Source organism: Choloepus didactylus, chromosome 3 (assembly GCF_015220235.1).
Source record: "Choloepus didactylus isolate mChoDid1 chromosome 3, mChoDid1.pri, whole genome shotgun sequence".
Classification (NCBI taxonomy): Eukaryota; Metazoa; Chordata; class Mammalia; order Pilosa; family Megalonychidae; genus Choloepus; species Choloepus didactylus.
In genome coordinates, this window is record NC_051309.1 from 188,402,397 (window position 1) to 188,420,995 (window position 18,599).

At 45.4% G+C, this 18,599-nt stretch overlaps 2 protein-coding genes across 2 annotated transcripts; one reads left to right on the top strand and one right to left on the bottom strand.

Annotated features, from left to right (window-relative positions):
- Window positions 1-515: 515 nt before the first annotated feature.
- Window positions 516-3,373, bottom strand: HAND2 (heart and neural crest derivatives expressed 2). The gene is made up of 2 exons (XM_037831023.1): window positions 2,733-3,373; window positions 516-1,390 (listed from the first exon to the last, which is right to left on the bottom strand). The coding sequence occupies exons 1-2, from the start codon at window positions 3,285-3,287 to the stop codon at window positions 1,292-1,294; spliced, it is 654 nt and encodes a 217-aa protein (XP_037686951.1). The 5' UTR covers window positions 3,288-3,373; the 3' UTR covers window positions 516-1,291.
- An 808-nt stretch (window positions 3,374-4,181) lies between these two features.
- LOC119530593 lies at window positions 4,182-12,680 on the top strand. Its single transcript, XM_037831515.1, has 5 exons — window positions 4,182-4,264; window positions 4,463-4,490; window positions 4,899-5,010; window positions 10,632-10,769; window positions 11,894-12,680. The coding sequence occupies exons 1-5, from the start codon at window positions 4,182-4,184 to the stop codon at window positions 12,352-12,354; spliced, it is 822 nt and encodes a 273-aa protein (XP_037687443.1). The 3' UTR covers window positions 12,355-12,680.
- Window positions 12,681-18,599: the final 5,919 nt, after the last annotated feature.

The window sequence follows — 18,599 nt, forward strand, 5'->3', positions numbered from 1 at the left end:
TCATGAACATTTCTCCAAAGCCCTCCCCTCACTCCATGCCCAAGCCCTCGAGCCTGCTCAGACCAGAAACCCAGAGATTGAGACTACCAGAAAAAGCCTCTCTTCTTTCTTTTACAGTTTGCTTGGATGAAAGACCTATGTTTTGAATTAAACACTCCTGACTAGTTTCTGAGGCTGCGATCAGCTCCGGGATCCTCCTCGCACTTCCTTCACCGAAAACACGCTCTCCAAACAAAAACCGAAGCCACCACCAAGTGGCATCTGTTTGATTTCCCTTCCACTTTCTAAGCGTACTGCCCAGGCCATTCTCCAGCCTTGACCCTCCTTCTCTTGGGTAAGGGGGGGGGGGGTGAAGGGAGAGGGGGAGAGACACGACTTTGGATAGAGCCCCCGGCTCTTTAGCCGGATTTCTCCTTAAGGGAACCACTTCTCCCTGAGTCGACGGAAGTTAACATTGATGATTGGTTGAAACCACTGACTCCTTCAAATAAAGTTAGAGGCAATCATGATAATTTAGTTTACTTCTGAATATTTTAAATATTATGGAAACAAGTATAACAGCTTTGTTTTCAAAACTTTTGAGGTATCAACCATTAAAAGCTTGGGGTTTTTGTAAAAAAAAACACACAGTGGTTTATTGAATACTTACAACGTTTACACCTTCAATATTAATTAAATTCCACTTATTTTTAGAGGACGGAAGTGCACAAAACAAGTAGCTGTTGGAAACATCTCGAAGAGGGAACGACCACAGATGGAACTACAGCACTAAATACCGACCCCAACGGAAATGCTACGGCCCTGTTTTCTGCTTTGAAATAAAACTTTATAATTCCCAAGAATATTTATATCCAAAAGGCCAAGTGTTAAAGATAAACCTCACATACGCACTGCTCTCCACTCTTTAGCAGGTAAGGGTTGGGCAAGTGGGGAGGGGGCAATGCTGGTGTTTACACAGCAGGGAGAGAACATTCACACAGAATCTATGAGACGACGGGATCCCTTACCACGTGGGAGTGTCCTCTTCGTATTAAAATATGGAATGCTTTTCTTCAAATATCCACTTTTTGTTTTGGAGGGGGGTGGGGAGAGGATGCCTCAAAGGGACGAGAGAGGGGAGGGAAATTGCACATAAATAAACCGGGTGATTCCAAATGCAAGAAGTCCTCAGAGCAGAGCGGAGGGCTTGCCGGGAGTCCTGGTTTGCATCCGGCGCCTCGGCCCTGGATTGCTCGCACTCGCCGCCGCTGCCACCGCCGCCTCCGCCTCCTCCTCCTCCTCTTCCTCCTCCTCACTGCTTGAGCTCCAGAGCCCAGACATGCTGCGGCCAGCCCGTCCGGCCTTTGGTTTTCTTGTCGTTGCTGCTCACTGTGCTTTTCAAGATTTCGTTCTGGGCAGAGGGGAGGAGAGGGGGAGAAAAGCGGAAAGAGAAATTCAGAAGGTGACCTGGTTCCACGCACCCTAACACTTTCCTGGCCTGAGGAGACAGTGAGGAAAGGAAGAAGGGATGGGGGTGGGGGGTGGTAGGTGGTTGCAAGTCCCAGCCTCCGCAGGAAAGCAAGGTTTGCCTTGCCCTAGCTATCTCGAGGACTCCTTGCATCTGAAAAGCTCAACTACGGGATCTGCAAGTTTATAAACAACCACCCGTTTTCAAGTCGTTTATGAAGGAGCTTGGGGGCCGTTTCTCTGACTCAGGATGTAGGCGAGATCTAGGGCCTGCGCGAAACCTGGTTTTCTCTGTGTTCAATCGTCATCCCTAGTCTACATTCTGGGAAAGATGGGGCGAAGGACCCTCCTAGGCCCCCCGGTCAGCAGCTCTCAGCCTCAGGCTCAACAGTGCCTCTCCTCCAAGGCCTCTTAAATCCCTGATTATACGGGAAGTCACTTGATTATGTAGCGACCAAAGGGTCGCGGGCCCCCAATAAGAAAAACTCAACAAATGAAATTATTTTCCAAGCCCTTCCGGGCTCTGCGTTCTTGGCATGAACCTGAAAAAACTTTAAAAGGCTCAGTTTATTCTCGTGTTACTGTTAACAATAACAATGACCACAGTAACAGTTACCTTTTTGGTCTTAAAATGTACAGGCTTACGCAACTAAAACTAGAAATACCTGTGCATTGTATTCATCTGGGAAATTACATTTTAACCTCACCATCAAAGAAAAACTGGCGCTGCATTTTGAAGTTAAATTTTTAATTTTACATTTACCTTGGCGTCTTCAGGGCATAGTAATGAAAACAACCACAAAACTCTCTTAGAGATCAGAATAGGCGGCACCGCGTTCTCAGGAGGGGGAAATGCGATCGTAGTGAAATAATTGGAAGTGAGCACTTCTGGGCGACTGTTTTTAGATATATCTGATAGCCGATTGGATTGCAGGCCAAATGGAGGCTCTAACCCGCACAGTGTGAGGAGTCTGAGCCTGTATGATGGGGAGATCGATCGCGCCTGTGAGTCCGCGAGGCCGGCCCTAAATGCCTGGGGGAGCAATGATAACTCGGAGGGAAGGTTACAGAAGGGAAACAGCCCTCTCACCCTCCTCCTCCGCACTGACACCCTCCCCCATCTCCTCAGCTGAGGCAGGAAACGATCCCTACAACCTCCTGGGGCAAACAACCTTGGCGCCGGTGCGGTCAAAGCACGCGGGCTGCTCAGCCCGAGTGGAAAGAGGCCGGCCAGGAGCACCCGGTTCCCAGAATCACCCTTTCCCTCCACGCCCCCAGGTACTGACCAGCTCCTTCTTCCTTTTCTCCTCCTTCACGTCTGTTTTCTTGATCTCCGCCTTGAAGGCCTCCGCCTCGCCATTCTGGTCGTCCTTGGCCAGCAGGTCCATGAGGTAGGCGATGTAGCTGGTGGCCAGGCGCAGAGTCTTGATCTTGGAGAGTTTGGTGTCTGCGGGCACGTTCGGAATGCACTCCCGCAGTTCGGCGAAAGCACTGTTGATGCTCTGAGTCCTGCGCCGCTCCTTGCGGTTGGCGGTGCCCCGGCGCTTCACCGGGCGCGGCCCACCCAGGCCCGGGGGCCCGGCGCCGGGCGGCACCCCCCCGTAATGGGAGTGGTCCAAGCCGGCGGCGCCGCTGGCGTACTCCGGGCTGTAGGACAGGGCCATGCTGTAGTCGGGGGGCGACATCTCGGGGTGGCCGATGAGCCAGCCGTGGAAGTAAGGATTCTCCTCGTGGCTGCAGCGGCTTGCGGCTGCGGCGGCAGCAGCAGCTGCAGCGGCGGCAAACGGATAGCCCTCATGGTGCACCACAGGGTGGTGGGGGAAGCCCCCAACCAGACTCATCTCGCCCTCCGAGCCCCTTCACGTGCCCCAGCGTGCGCGCAGCCCCGCCGCGCCCTCGGCCCGGGCCCCTACTTCGGTACCCGGGACCACCTCCACCCCCCAGTCCCCGGGCGCCCGGGCCGACCAGGCAGCCACAGAGGGGGCTGCTGCAGCCCGGGCCCCCGCCCCCCACCTGGTCCGCCTCAGCAGCACTGTGGCCGCCGGCTCCCCATCGGGTGCGGCGAGCCGGTCCCCGCACCCTGAGCCCCCAGCAGCGGGCTCCCGCCTTTCTCTGAGTTCTCCGCCCCGGCTCCTGCTTTCCGAGCTGCTGCGCGGAGGTAGAATCCTCTCGTGCTCATACAAAGGTGCCGGGGCTTCGGCGAGGCTGCTCCGTAGAGTTGCCGGGCTCCACGTCCTGGCAGCGCTACCAGCGCCGAAGCTAACTCGGAGTCCCGTGGCGAGTCCCAGCAGCGGCGGGAGGAGCAGGCCCGGCCCAGCGGGGAGGTGCCGGGGTCGACTGCTCACTGCGAAGCTACCTCCATGCGACCCTCCCCTTCCCCTCCCCCCACCAGCCTGATCTGGATTCTTGGGCGCTTATTGCTTTAATGATTTTTTTGGTTGTTGTTGTTTTGGTCCTTGAGTGGGATTTTAGCTGTGAGTAACGCGTCCTCTTTCCTCTCGGCCTCTCTTGGAGGGTTTTCAGAGAGATCTCAGCGCATCCATTTTCTCATGTCCTCTCCTTCTTTCGGGGTAAGGGTCTGGGGCCCTGCAGGCGACTTGGGGCGCGAAGACCGCGACTCCGGCTCTCGGAGGGGTCTGTGCGGCAGACGAGGGGGCTCCCGGGTGGCTGCGGCAGCGGTTCTCCTGGGCTGGATGCCGTAAGGGGAGCAAGCGGATTTTCCCAGCAAGATCTCCATGTACAGCTACATCTTTAGGACAGCTCGGGTTAATATATGTCGTCAGAGGCTCAACACGCCAATCGCTGGGCAGCGGGGGCGGTGCCTCGCGCTCTCGGCAATAAAACTTTTTTGATGTTCACGTTGCTAATTGCGGAGGTCCTCTTTCATGATTGGCTGCCCTTTCATAACCATAAGATAATTAAAACGGGGGGGGCAGGGTTAAAAAAACTTTTTTATCAGCAGAGGTTAATGCAAGTGTTTAACAGATGCTTCGCTATTAAAATATTTTTGCCCAAGTCTCAAATATCGAAAAATCTCCCACAAGGTACTGTATAATTCCTTTTTCTTTTCTGGTTTAAAAAAAAACTCGGATATTACTTTTCCGAAATGTTTTGTGCGTAACCGAGAAAATAAGCAGGCAGCCTTGTGCAGTTTTGTGCGGGGGCCGCGAGCAGAGGCCTCGCGCCGCGAGCGCCCCCACGAAGGGGCGTCTGGGAGTGGGCGCCGTCTCCTTGCCGAGGCGGGCACTGGGCGCGGCGAGGAAAGGCTACAGCCTTGACCTGGGCACCGGCTGGAAACGCTGGTCTCGGTGGCTTTTTACCTACCTACCCCAGTACCCTGGCCAGGGCCGTGTGGGGAAGCTGATGATCTTGTGGCTGCTTTTGGAGATTATGGTTGAGACCCCAGGGCGAACGACCAAGCCGACTGTAAATGCTGTTTCTATATTCTTCAGGGATACCATCCCCAACAAAGACCACGGGCGATTTCAAAGCGCCGGCACCTCGTTTGCCCGAATGTGCGGTGCGGCGCGTATCGGTGTTCCTCTGGTTTAACTAGCCTGTTTGGTAAGTAACTGAATATTTTTTACAGCGTGTTCAGAGCTTATTTTCCAGTTTTTATGAACAAACATATAAATATATCTCTGCATTCCTGCCTTCCCCATAAAAGCGGGCATCTGTGGAAAGGAGTTTAAGTTATCGGAGGGGAACCATTAAACGCCAGTTTAAGAGGCAGGCCGGGAGGACGGCTCGTGGATGTTTAGACTGCTCGCCTTGGTGATCTTGAAGACATTATAACGGAAAGTGGATCTCCACTTGTAAGTCACCGGCCCGCGGGGCAGCCGGGGCCGTGGCGCCCGCGTGGCACCAGCATCTTTAGAAGGACTCAAGCGGTTGTAGGGCGGGTGGGGCCGCGGTCGGCGGCAGGAGCTGAAATCACCCTCAGGGCTTGGCCCTGAGCCTCGCGGGGAGGCCGGCGTGGTGTATATGGATTATTCGGTCCAGTGGAGTTCTGTATGGGAAAGGGTGTCAACAGGAGCCCACGGACGGTAAATTAGAGGGAGTCGAGGAAAGCAGAGGGTAGAGGAGCTGGGACCCGCCTGGGTGGTCTGGAAGTGCGGCGTCCGGGTCTCGCATGGGACTGGCCGCTGGGCGGGCGAGGGTCCATTTTGGGCATGGCCCATTGGAGACAGGCAGAGTTCGGCTCCAGGCCGCAAGTGGAGTCCTTTCTATCAATTCCCACCCCCCTCTCCAACTCCCACCCCGCTAGGGTACCTGCTTCGGGGGTGGAAGAGGAGGTCGGCGGGGGTGGAGAGCACCTAACTCTTGCATTTCTAGGGACTCAGAGCCCGGCCATGAGTCATCCGCAAAGCCTCCAGCAGCAGCACTGAGATTTATTTTTTTAGGTTGCCATGCTGGGCGGTAGAGGACCGGAGGTCACTCCAGGGCTGTAAAAACCTTGGTAGGAAGTCGGTGCTGGGACACTTCTGTTCCCTCAAAAGAGGGCCTCTTTCCCTGGACGCCCCCAGCAGAGCATCTTAAGGCAGAGATCCGGGGTGGGGAGTAGCGGAAACCAGGATCGTTGGTAAGTGTTGGTCGCTTGGAACAAAACAGCGACCCACAGTCGAAGCCCCGACTTAGGTGAATCTGCAGTTTTGAGCACCAGGAGAGCCTTTTTAAGACTTGGTTCTTCAAGGAAAGAACACAGGTAGTGTGGCGGGAGTTCTGTTTACAGTTTCACCGGGAAGGCAAACCCTGGATGTGTAAATATGCCGAGTTCAATCCTTTGACATTTGATACATTAAGAAAAAGTCTGTTTATAAAAACAGGTCTAGACTTCTGAAGCAGGTAGACAAAGTAAGATGTTGGTTGCACCTGGCCGAGAACAGAAAAAAATTCAGGGAAAGTAATTGCCTTCAAACCTGGATGGAGTTTTGGGGTTTGAAGGAAGAGGATAGAGATAAGGCCAGCGATTTGGTTGGGGGTTGGGATGCTCTGTCTGCGAGGAGAAAGTGGCCCCAGTTGAGAAGTCTTCAGAACTTGCCTCCACCAGCCTTTCTCATGCTCTTTAAATGGAAATAATAATAATAATAATAATAATAATAATAATAATAGGCAGATCACTTCATGCCTCCAGATAGCATGGCAAGTTATAAAAGAAATAGACATCAAGAGACAGTAAAAAGTCATAAAAGATGCTTATCTGAACATCAGTCCTCACTGACAGCGTCATTATCAGTTAATTACTGTAGTCCAAGTATCCATGGCTTCAGGTATCTCAGAAACTGAAACCCAGATGCTACAGCTTCAGGGAAGGGCCTATAGGTGGTTTGGAGAGAGAGGACAAGTCGGGGAGTTCTGGTGGTGTCCTCAACTGTAGAGAGGCCAGACCCTCCTTAAATGCACAGCAAATGTGTGCACTTTATCCTCTTCAGGTCCTCTATGGCAAGTTTTGCTCCAGATATCCCAGCGTGCCGGGTTAGCCTGCTGCTATGGCAAGTAGTGAGGCCAAGATGTCACCTAGGGTTGGCCCTCAATTTAGGTGACCGGCACCTCTTGAGGGTGGTGGTGATGGAGGTGATATTACCGCTGGTCATGAGGGGGCAAAGGGGAGGAGGAAAGGAGGCTTCAGTCCCCTGCTTAGATGTCAGCCCTGAGGCCCCACCCTCTGGGATGCATTAGCTTGTCCCTCTGCGCTGTTTCCCCGAAGGGCACATGCTCAGAGTCCTCAAGAGGCCGGGAGAAAGGAGGCCGGCTGGAGGCTGCCGTAGGTGACCGCGGGAAGAATCCTAGCGAGAGCCGGCTTCCCGCACCACTTTTCCGAGGCGGGTACACGCTTCACAAGGGAGACAGCCCAGTTTTGGGGGAATGTTTGTGATTCTTTGCCCACAGTCTTGGTTGTAGCTGAGGTAGCCCACTGTGCCGCGCATTACATCTGCCTCCAGCCAAACAGAAACGGGTTCAAACATTTATTTTTCGTCCTGTCTCTTGTCTTCTTCCCTTTACTCCCACCGCTTTCCCCTGGAAAAGAGTCAAAGAACACGGGAGAGGCTGAGCACTCCCTTGCAAACATTTTGGTCTTGTGAGATATTACTTTAAAAATCAATCTGGTTTAACCTAAATATTTTTTTAAACTTTGGTCTGTTTTTAGGGAAAATACAGATCTTTTCAAGGTATTTATTATTTCAAAAGCAAGGGCAGTTTGTATCTTGTGTTTTGCTCATGAGAACTCAAAATAAACTGGACCTGAAAAGAACCAGGCCCGAAGGCCATAAACACACATTTTATGTTTGCGGGAATTACAGCTCGATTCCCTTCATCGTTTTTCAAATCTCGTTTTACCTTGTTTTTCTAACCAACATAGGAGAAGTGACTTCGAGTATTCCTTTAAATATCCATAGTGCTCTTATATAAGGTACACCCCAGAAAGTGCTAAGAACCCCCAAAAGAACATCAAAACCAGAAGATGAGAGGAAAGCAATGTGTTCTTGAAGATGTAAAGCCAGCCCTACCCTTTCCAAGGACTGTGCTTCCTGCGATCCCCTGATGTCTGTATATTCTTGTCTGGGTGGGATTGAGTAATTTTACTTGTTAACCACTTAGTCCTAGGGCTTCTAGGACGTTCAGGACAAGCATATAATCTGAGTGGTGGCGAAGGTCTTCCTCTAACTGGGGTTTTGTAGTCCCTACCTTACATGTTTTCCTTCTGGGGAAGAGTTGTCTCTGAACATGGGCATGTGACAGTGGCCCCAAAAAATGTGATGCTGCTCAAAATATACGTTTACAAAGGAGAATCAAGTTCTATTGGACCTTTATGCCTATCAAAAGTGAAGGGAAGAAAAAGCTGCCCTTGGCTCTTAGGAGGTTTTATTTCTCTTGAGCAATTTCCTTTTGGAGTCGGGTTGGGGGCAGGGTATTTAGTGAGTGGTCCCCCTCCCCTCCTCTTCCCCATCTGGAGTAGATCTGTAGCGATTTGGGGAAGGGGTAATGGCTGGCCTAACAGCAGTGGTGGCTGTGAAAGGCCTGCTTGCTTATGAATCTTTTGGTCCAGTTGTGATTAGGAAACATTTAAGTCAGTGGAGAAAAATCAGGACATGCTTGGTGCCTGTAAATTTCTTGTCTCCGTTTAGCCTCTCTCTTTCTCCCCCCTGCCCCTTTGCCTTAATTTGCTCTTCAGCAATGTTTATATGTACGAGGTTTTTTTTTGTCACTGAACCTGAGACTAGAAAGGAAGAATGAGATACCGGTTCATCTTAAGGTTTTTAAAGAAAGATCTTAGTATCCAGTTTTACAAACAGTGGCATTTGCATTTTCTCCAAACAGCCAATGACCAGATCCCCAGATTAGCTGGTAGATGGTAGATATGCTGCTGTTCTGGAGGGTTTTCATTGATAACGGAGAACTAGATACTTTGTCAGATATTCAAGTCTAACTGTAAATCTAAAATACTTATTCAGACTAAAGAGGTCAGGGAAAGGGCCTCACAATAGGCAACATGATGTATTCATGGAAGTGTTATTAATACTGGTATATTGGACCTAACAGGTACTGTACATCTGATCTTTGCTACTTAGTAGGAAAATATCAATAGAATTTAGAACAAAAGTGTCATAAGAAAATACATCCCATGCGATGTATTTTAAATACTCATCAACAGTTTTGTTCCTAGTAAATTACGTATACACCAGCAAAATTTTCTTCTAAGCCAAGAGGCAATCATGTAACATTCAACTTGTGGAGGTAATTGTGATTTTCATATACACTCCATGGAAACAGTAAGTAGTAGACTTCAATTAGACTGCAGTCTGAGTTCCAAAATACAATAGGCATGAAAATGGCAACTTAAAATGTGGAGATTTGGAGAAGCCATTTATTTGAGGAAAGGTTTTTTTGTGGCTTGAGGCCCCAGCAGATTCCTAGTTACAACTAGAGTGTTGTTCGCATTCATGCGAAGTCATGTTCTGTAGCTTCCTTTGCAGATTCACATAGACTTATTTCTTTAGCCCTGGCAGTTTCTTCCAGACCTTTTCTACTTTCTTCTGGGGCTATTGCTTATAGAAAAGGGACTTGAGCCAGGATGGTTAGGTTTCAGGTTAACAAAAAGAAACACTTTTATTGTCAATATTAATGGAAAACCTCGATTTTTACAAGGCTTGGGTTTAGCAGGAACAGCAGATCAAAAGCCGCTTGGCTTGATTTCTCAATATTCTCTGGAGCTTAGACAATTAACTGCAATTTTGCTCCCAATGAAACAACACAAAAGAGTTTGTTACAGAAATGTTAAACTTAGTCTTTTGGCAGAGCTTTCTACCTGTGTATAGCATAGCAGAATCTCATAAACTTGCCCACTGAACTAGAGTTGAGTTTTGAAGGAAACCTCCTTAAGAAAATGTTGTGTGTGCAGTGTCCCCAGTTGCAATGCCACAAGCCTGTTTCAGTGTGTGCATTCCATGCTCGCCTTTCTGGCCTGGTAAGGATCCGGCAGACTGAGGTCTCCCTGGTAATTTGGGTACACCGAGTCTCCAGTTAATGATAGATAATCAGCCTTTGGGTCATTCGGTCATTCTCTTATTACAAACCCCTCCTGCTCTCTCTGATCTCCTTTCAAACTAAATTTCACACAAACAAATAAAGCAAGACAGGGACAAGTTCTTTTAAAAAAGAGGGAGAAATATTAGAAACTTCTGATACAGAACTCTAAACACAAAAAGGCAAGCTAAAAGAGGATAGGAAAGAACATCTTATCAAAATGAACATGTTGTGTACAAAACATTAAAAGAAAAGGCTCTGGTTTCTGTTAAAGTGACAGAAAATTAAAATAAAAATAATTGCAGGCAGAGAAGTTATAATATAAACAGAGAAGGCAGGATGCTTGCTGGAAATGCGCAGCACTAGGAGGCTAATTTGTTGTTACAGATTATATATCTGCACCATGATTGGAGAGGCGCTACTTTGTTCCATTTTCCAGAAGAGAATGGTTTTCTTTTTAATACTTGTGTGAGTGCCCACTAAAGTTAACACAGGCCAAAACCTCCAGGAACAAAAATGGAGTTGCTCTCTGTTTGTAAAGCATCCAACTTCAAACGAAGGAATTGGTTGCATTAAAAAAAAATGCAGAATTCTATTCAGAACATATTTAGAAACTTCACTAAATTGGTGTGACTGATGCTTTTTTGTTTTGCTGACAGAAAGTGCAGTTCATTCTGGGAAGTACAACCGAAACCAGTCCTCCCCCATCCCCATTCCCTCTCTCCCTGGGGGGTCTTCGCTTTTGGAGTCTACATCTGCCTGTGATTCCAAGAAAGACAAACTTCAGACTGGCCAAGGTACATCTCTGACCAGATCCTACTGGGGAAAAACAGGAGAATGTGTGGCTCTAGCAGTTAGGAGCTCTGGCGGGTATGTCCCCAATGCCATTTACCTGTCCACCCTTCATGCTCCCTCCTGGCCCAAGTCCAGGATTGAGGAAGGGTCAAAGTCCAGCCATTGGTGTCATTCCCAAACCCTAGGCTGTCAGCCCTAGAAGCAATTGGAACTTTGGCTCTGGTGTAAGCAACTCCCAGCTCTACAAGCTAGAGTGGCAGCCACTGGATAACAGCAGGTGGCAAAACTGTGACTCCCACAATTACTCCCAACTGTTAGTCTGGCACCCCTTGACTTGCCAACATGGCTTTCCAACAACGCACTCTCTCTCCTAGCTCAGAAAATCCACAAATCTTTGTTTCTTCAAGGCCCAGTTTAAATACTCCAGGAAGCCTTTCCAGATACTGCTTCCGCTCTTTCTTCCCCCAAACCAAGTCCTCTCTTCTCTTCTGAGCTCCACTCTCATGCACGGCTCACATTCCCTCTGGTAGCTCTGAGCAAACATCTTTCCCCTCCTCTAACTGAACTTCTTGAGGACCCCCTCAACGCATTGCACCTAGTAGGCTCTTAAATATCCTGCGTAAAAGCGAAGATTGAGAGAAATATGGCGAATCCCGCGTATTCCAGTTGCAATCGGGTTGCTTTTCTTTGTTCTGAAAGGTATTGGATTTGGTAGAGGAGTTTGAGAGCCGTCCACTAGGAAACAGACCTTCATTCCCGAGTCCTCGGGAGACCCTCCTCCTGATCCATAAGCGCTTGCATTAGGTCCGCGTCAGCCTGCGCGGTGTCCCAGGACCGGTACCCCCTTCCAACACCTTGAGCTCCGGAATAAGAGCTGGTTAGGACAGACTCCCAGACACCCACTGACTCGCTATGTGACCTCAGGCAAACTCCTTGATCTCCCCGAGCCTCAGTTTCCCCATCTGAATAATGGGGATAGTGACATCGACCTCGGGATTGTGTAGGGAAGATTAAGTGAGACTAAGGCGTACACGAGAGCGAGACGCCTGGCACACAGGCTGCGCTCAATGAGCATTCATGGAATTTCTCTTCTTGCCCCTTCGGTTTCTTCCCCTCTCCCCTCCAGCCTCCGGAAGATCACGCGGACAGCGATGGGTGCCAGCTAGGCACCAGGTGTGCCCTCCCCGCGCCGCCATCCACCCGCGGCGCCTCCTTTCACCTCTTCGCGTCGGAGGGCAGCCCCCAGCCTCGGTGCCCCCCAGCTGCGCGAAAACGCTGCTCGGCAGAGATTCCGAGGTTCTCAGCCCTCCCAGGACCGTGGGCGCGGGAGAGAAAGGTGCGGGGCTCGGGCCGCGGCCCGGGTGTGTTGGGAGTAGGGAACAAGGCCAGGATCTAGGCCACCGGCTCCCCAAACTACTGGTATGGCTGCTGGGGTGCCCCTTCCATCCTGTTAAATTCTCATTTTCACCCCCCACCCCACTCTCGGTTCCCCGCCGCTTAGGCCCGGGGAGGTCACCGCTCCCGGGCGAGATAACCCCTAGCTCGTCTCCGAGGCGGTTTCGCCCGAGGCGGGCAGGAAGGGGTTAACCGCGTTCCCTACCCCCCACACTCCCGTCGCGTCACCAGAGCCGGGCGAAGGCCGCCGCTTCCCTCCTGAGGTCTCATTAGGGAAACCCTCACCGCTATTTTCAACATTTCCTCAATCAAGTGCCTTTAAATAGAGCTGCACAAACAAATTGGCGGCAAAAGCGTAGATCTTGTCACGATTGGGACCAATCCAATATTTCAGCCTTGTTTGCTTTGCAATTACGGGTTGGCTTGTGGCTGCGGTGCCACCAGGGCAATTCTGCAGTCGTCCGCTTTCTCCTCTGCACCCTCGGAGGGTGAAGGAGGCAACCCGCAGAGCCACTGTATGGAGAAAGTGGGGGGAGTGGGAGAAGGGGGGACGGGGACGCAGGAGGAGGTGATGGGAAGGGGCTGTGGGCGAGGGACCCTTTCCTAAACGCGTTGCGCAAGGCGCGCAAAGCAGTGTTCAAGGAGACGCACTTTGAGGGTTCCTGGCTCAAAGGTATATGCAAAGATAATAAAATGTGCAATTCACAGATGGAACTCAGTGTTGTGTTCTTACCCAGCTTCCTCTCTGCCCCCTTTGCTTTCCCTTCTCTTCTATCCCGGTTACTTTTTTTTTTTTCTTTCCCTTTTCAGTATGTGTTAGCAGTTACTGGATTTCCCCTTCTCCCTCGCTGTTAAGCTGCTAGCATGATTTGTTATATTTTCCATAGCTTCTCATTCTTGTTTGACTTTTTGTACAAAGTCGCTTTAAATCTGCCACAGAAAGAATAAAGCTCCAAGCCCCTTTGATGAGCTCCTGCAGGCGTCTGGCTGCCCCCAGCACGCTTTTAATTCCTGAGAGGTAACTCTGCTGTGTAAATCAGCCTCTGGGTAGGTCCGGTCACCCCGCAGGCACAGCCTAGTTTGTATCAGCAGAACAGTAGTTAACTTAAATCAGGTCCTAAGCCTTATATTTCACAGACAATTAAATCTTGGCTGCTGCTTAACAAAATTGTAATATTTACTCTGCTCTATTCTGAGGAGCACTTTTAAAGTAAAAAACAAACACTACATTTCAAAAAGAAAATATGTTAATAAATCTCTTTTTATGGATTCTCTCTGCATAAGTGGAAACAACATGATTTAAATCTCTGACCCCCCTCCCCACTCTCCACCCTTTAAAGGAACAGCTGAAGTTGTACAGACACTGTCTTTTAATACACACTCCCCACTTCTGCTTAGAGGCAACTGCATTTATTACATTCAATTTAGTTTCCAGGGTTTCATACCCCACCCTGACCCATGTAGCCATATGTAGCAAGGATTATCAAATTATTAGATCTTGAATGTGGAGTCGACTTTTCCTACGGATTCAAGAAAGATGGGTATGACTTGGGTAATTATTTTATGAGTTCATATCACTTTCTAAGTTACTATTCACTTTCCTTTCATGTGGAGTTCTGAAGGAGGTGGGAATGTTGAGGCAGAGAAATATTTTTATGAGACTATGGAGGGCATATTAAAATATGCTTCTTTATTCTTTAAAAATGTGTAAGGTATGGACCTATTTTGTGTGCTGGAGGTCATAAAATAAATTCATGGCCATTATGGCCAATAAGTAATCTCTCGCTTTAAAAATTATTGGTTTATAATCCCAACTGGATTATAGCTTCGCTATTTTGGATCACCCTCCTATTGTAATGTTTTGGTTATTAATTTTATTTAAAGTAAACCTTAGAAATTATAGTTTTATAAAATTGTGGAAAAACAAAGCCACAGGATATGATTTCAAGTCCATATAGTCATGCACACCCATGTATATTTCTCATAGAATTTTTGGATGGCTGATTACTTTAGTACTTCAGGAAATAGAAGCAGCAGCTAGAAAGGGTACCATTTCATAAGAATTCTCTCTTCATCCCCAAAATTGGTCTGGCATATAATTCAGGACACAAATTATAATATTACTTTCATGTGTGTTAATCTGTTTAGTATTAAAACTGCTAAGTGTCTGAACCATTAACATGTTTTACCACACCACTTTCAAATAATTATGAAGATTGTGATGGTAATCCCACGTTAAGTGAACAACTATGAAAATAACCTTCAGGCATTACTATTTTCATATAAATGCCAACAAATACAATTGTAGAGGGAACATGATTACTTTTTTACTTGACATTAGCCTATAAGGATATGACTACATTTATTTCTTTTAAGTCAGAGCAGTTTTCAATTTTTAACAGAATTTTTCTCAACACAGCATTTTGAAATGTCCACAAACCACAGTAGTATATCTGTTCTACTGACAGATATATAATTTTTCTACATTGTTATTCATTAAACTCTTTGAAAACTTATTCAGATAGAATCATATTTAAAAATACAATATAGAGAGCAATCATTGGATTCTACATATTCATTTAGATAAACCAATGTTATTAAAATTAAAAACATGTGGCTAGCAGAGAAATGCGTCTTTACAAATTATTTTTTGGATACACAGTTACTATTTTTTAAAGCAACTCAGATTTTCAAGTGCTGATTTTTCATTTTAAACAGGCCTTGCATTATTTTAAACAGTAAGTAGCTCCTGGAACAATACTTGCTCTTAGTGTTTTAGACTTCTAAACAACAATTGGAATTGGATGAATGGTTTCAGCTGGGAGCACTTTCCTAGTACCTTTGTAAATAATAGGATTCCCTATTTGTGCTGAGTGACAAACAGGCAATGTCCTGAATACACTGCCTATCCTCTGCAGAATCTACCAAAAAATGTTTTTTTCTCTTATGCAATTGCTTGTGGTCCATCTAAATAAAATTCTTTTAAAATGGGAAATTAGAGATAATAAGTGAGAGTTTTCTCTAACTGCAGTTATGAAGTGATGGTTTAAAGAGGTTTGCAAAAAATAAGAAAGGAGGACTGTAAAAACACAAAATGTGAAAAAGAGAGTTTGCTTAGGCAAGATCTGGTTCTCTTTCTCTAAAAACAGGAAAGCAAGAGTTGGATCCAAATAACCAAATACCTTTTTTTGTTTACTTTAATTCAGTGATTTTAAAAATTGATATTTCACTGAATGAAGAAGCCCAATCAAGGAAATATATGCAAGTTTTTATATATAGGAAAATATTAGTTACTATGATTTTAAATAATTAGGTTAAAATATAAGGACCTTTAATTCACAATGCCATTGTTCTTTCTAAATATGTGTATGGTACAACAATTGGTGTAAAAAAACCACTGAACTTTTCAAACTGGAGTTAAGCAGGAATAATAAAATATATCCATGAGATATTTTCCATAAACTCTGAGTTGCTGAGAATAAAGTGAGAAAAACTTTTTTGAGAAGAAATAAAGCAACATTAATTTGGGATAAATAAAGCAGGAAACTGCCTCCTTATATTCCTAGTAATTCTTTCTACTTTCCCAAACATTGTTAAGTTCTGTGCATCTTGTGCTAGTCAAGTAAAGATGATGTCAGTAATAAAATTACAGAATCTAATCAAGTGACCGTTTTTGCTTTATTACAAAATTTATGTTATATTGGACTGTTGAACTGAATTGTTTGGTGAATTTTTCTTTTTAAGATACAGCGATATTTAATAAAGTGTTTACAAAGATATATATGATGGTTCGTCAAAGATAAAATATCATGATACAGGCCTTTGAGTCTGTGTTGGTGTGGAGTGCGCTTTGTAAATTATAGTGTTTTAAAAATCACGACTTAGGAATTTGTAATGGGGACATCTGGGAAGAGAAACTCAAGAGTTCTCAACTTGTACAGCCCAAAACACAGAGTCATATAGAGAAAATGGCCCTCGAAAGCATTTCTCTATTGAAATTGCCATTTCTTTTTTTCCCTTCCAATACTTCTACTTGCTGTATTTTACTAAAACGTCACAGAATTGAGTTGCTGCAACTCACTAGGCTTTTCTCTCCTTTTAAAAATACCTTAATTAATACATAGTATTAATATAGCTACATTAATCATTGAAATAGTCATTCAACTGTCCCTGTGTTTTTTCTTCTCATTGTTAACTTCTGAATGTTTGGGAATATCTGGATCAGTCACTGAATTTCACTTTGCCAAAGATGCTAGGAGTTTTAGTACTTTAAACCTCAGATACATCTGAGTAGACAGTTAGCTATATACATTTTATTTCTTTATTATTTATGTCTTGCTTTATGTCCAAAAGGATTTAAAGTGGTTGCTTCAAGCATTGGTAAAGTGAATTTTTCAAAAGCTGATTGTAAACATAATTCCTGTAAATACAGTTGTAATTTAGTTTTGATTTTTTTATGAGCTCAGTGATGTGTTCTGGAATATATTTAATCCTATGATGAAACAAAATCATGTTTAGAATGCAACAACTTTAAAAAAATTATCATTGAGTTTGTTGTAAGGAAATGTTAATAATGATATCATATAAAGCTATTATTATGAGTGCAAAGTAGCATAACAAAGGTCTCTGGATCAGGGTCTTTGAAATCAGAGACAGAGTTTTGAATCTTGGTTAAACATTTGTCATCAGCATAATCACTGGAAAATTATTCAACCTTTTTCTGCTTCAGTTACCATATTTGCAAAAGGTGGGTGATAATTGTAGACTCTTGTCACAGTGTCATGATGAGCATTTGGTGAGGTGATTCACATGAATGCCTTAGCAGAGGAGCTAGCACATAGCTATTCTCTTTTCTTTGGCATAGCTTCACAATGTTAGAGAGGCATGCCACAGCTACCTTCCTGAGAGCCACTAAATGTGGGGTTGTTGACAGCCCATTGACTTCGTGGAGTTTTGTATGATGAGCCTGCATTGGCTTGTAGCCCTTAGAGTCGACAGGGTAAAGGCAAAGGCTTCTGGTTGTCTTAGAGGCTTTAGAAATGTGTGGAATGGGGTGTGTAGGGGTGGGGGATATTACTAGTAATAGCAACCCGCCAGGCTGCCAGTGGAAATCCAGCTTCATGCCATCTTTGCTATGCGTATTGTGGTCTAAAAGGTCTAAACTGGGAAAAATGATATCTTAAAAAAGTAGAGTGCCCATTGTCAATGGGCACCCAGTGGTAAAATATTTTGACCTCCCCATTTAAGTATATTTATTTGTAAATTAAATGTACATGACTTCACCAATATATATATATTACAACCCATGAAAAATATATACTCAAAAAGAATAAAGTAAAGATGAATTAAAAGTAAATTTAGATATTTTTAAGGGAAGCTTTGGCATAATTTGTAGTGGATGGAAAGTCATATTTCAGATACTCTTGGGCTTTTAAAAATATTTTGTTTGATTTATTCTTTGATTTATTTTGTCAATGTTTCTGTGTTGTTTTGTAGCTGACAAAAGTTCTTGTTATTTGAAGGAACATTGTCAGTCCTGCCATTGAAAACTTTTTATTTATTTATCAGAGAAGTTATGACTTTATGAATAATCCTGTATAAAATACAGGATTCCTATATACCACCCTATTATTACCAACTTGCATTGGTGTGGAACATGTTATGACTGATGATAGCACATTTTTATAATTGCACTAATAGCTATAGTCCATGGTTTAGCTTAGGATTCACTGTGTAGTATAGTTCCATGAATTAAAAAAAATTTTTATTTAGTTACTGTATATACAATCTAAGTTGTCCCCTTTTAATCACATTCAGATATACACATTTTCAGTGCTGTTAATTATGTTCACAATGTTGTGCTACCATCACCACCATTCTTTACCAAAACATTGCCATTATTCAGATAGGAGCCTTGTACATTTTAAGCCATAACCTCCCATTCCCTATCCCCACCCCATCCCCTGGTAACCTATATTCTAGATTCTGACTCTGTGAGAATTCTGCCATTTTCATCTTGATTTTTTATGCCTGTATTTTTCGAACTATCTTCAATCTAAGGTTCTTTGCAGCATTTTTAAAAGCCCCTTCTCCATCTGGTGATGATTAAAAGTTTAATTAAAACTGGATTATATAATCTGCTTTCACCTAACTGAGCCAGATAAACTAGAGGACATCTCAGTATGTGGAAAGCTGTTAGCTCATGAGGGGACCACTGTCAAGCTCTTCGTAGTTGAGATCTCCCTACTTCCTTCAGGATACCTCATGTGCCCAAAATAACTCTTGACACTGGACCAAGCAAGGGTGTTGGCACCAATGGTACAATAAATATTAGTAAACTTATTTTAAAAAAAAATAGTGTGTTGGCATGCATGCAACACAAAATTTCCCATTTTAACCACTTTGGTGTGTACAATTCAGTGATATTAATTACATTC

What these genes read in the sequence shown, in the direction of transcription:
- HAND2 (XM_037831023.1), bottom strand. Translation starts at nt 3,287, where the DNA reads ATGAGTCTGGTTGGGGGCTTCCCCCACCACCCTGTGGTGCACCATGAG. An exon ending in AGAAAAGGAAGAAGGAGCTG is followed by an intron (nt 1,391 to 2,732) that starts GTCAGTACCTGG and finishes CCCTCTGCCCAG; the next exon opens with AACGAAATCTTGAAAAGCAC.
- LOC119530593 (XM_037831515.1), top strand. Translation starts at nt 4,182, where the DNA reads ATGTACAGCTACATCTTTAGGACAGCTCGGGTTAATATATGTCGTCAG. An exon ending in ATCGAAAAATCTCCCACAAG is followed by an intron (nt 4,491 to 4,898) that starts GTACTGTATAAT and finishes TATATTCTTCAG; the next exon opens with GGATACCATCCCCAACAAAG. An exon ending in TGGTTTAACTAGCCTGTTTG is followed by an intron (nt 5,011 to 10,631) that starts GTAAGTAACTGA and finishes TTTTGCTGACAG; the next exon opens with AAAGTGCAGTTCATTCTGGG.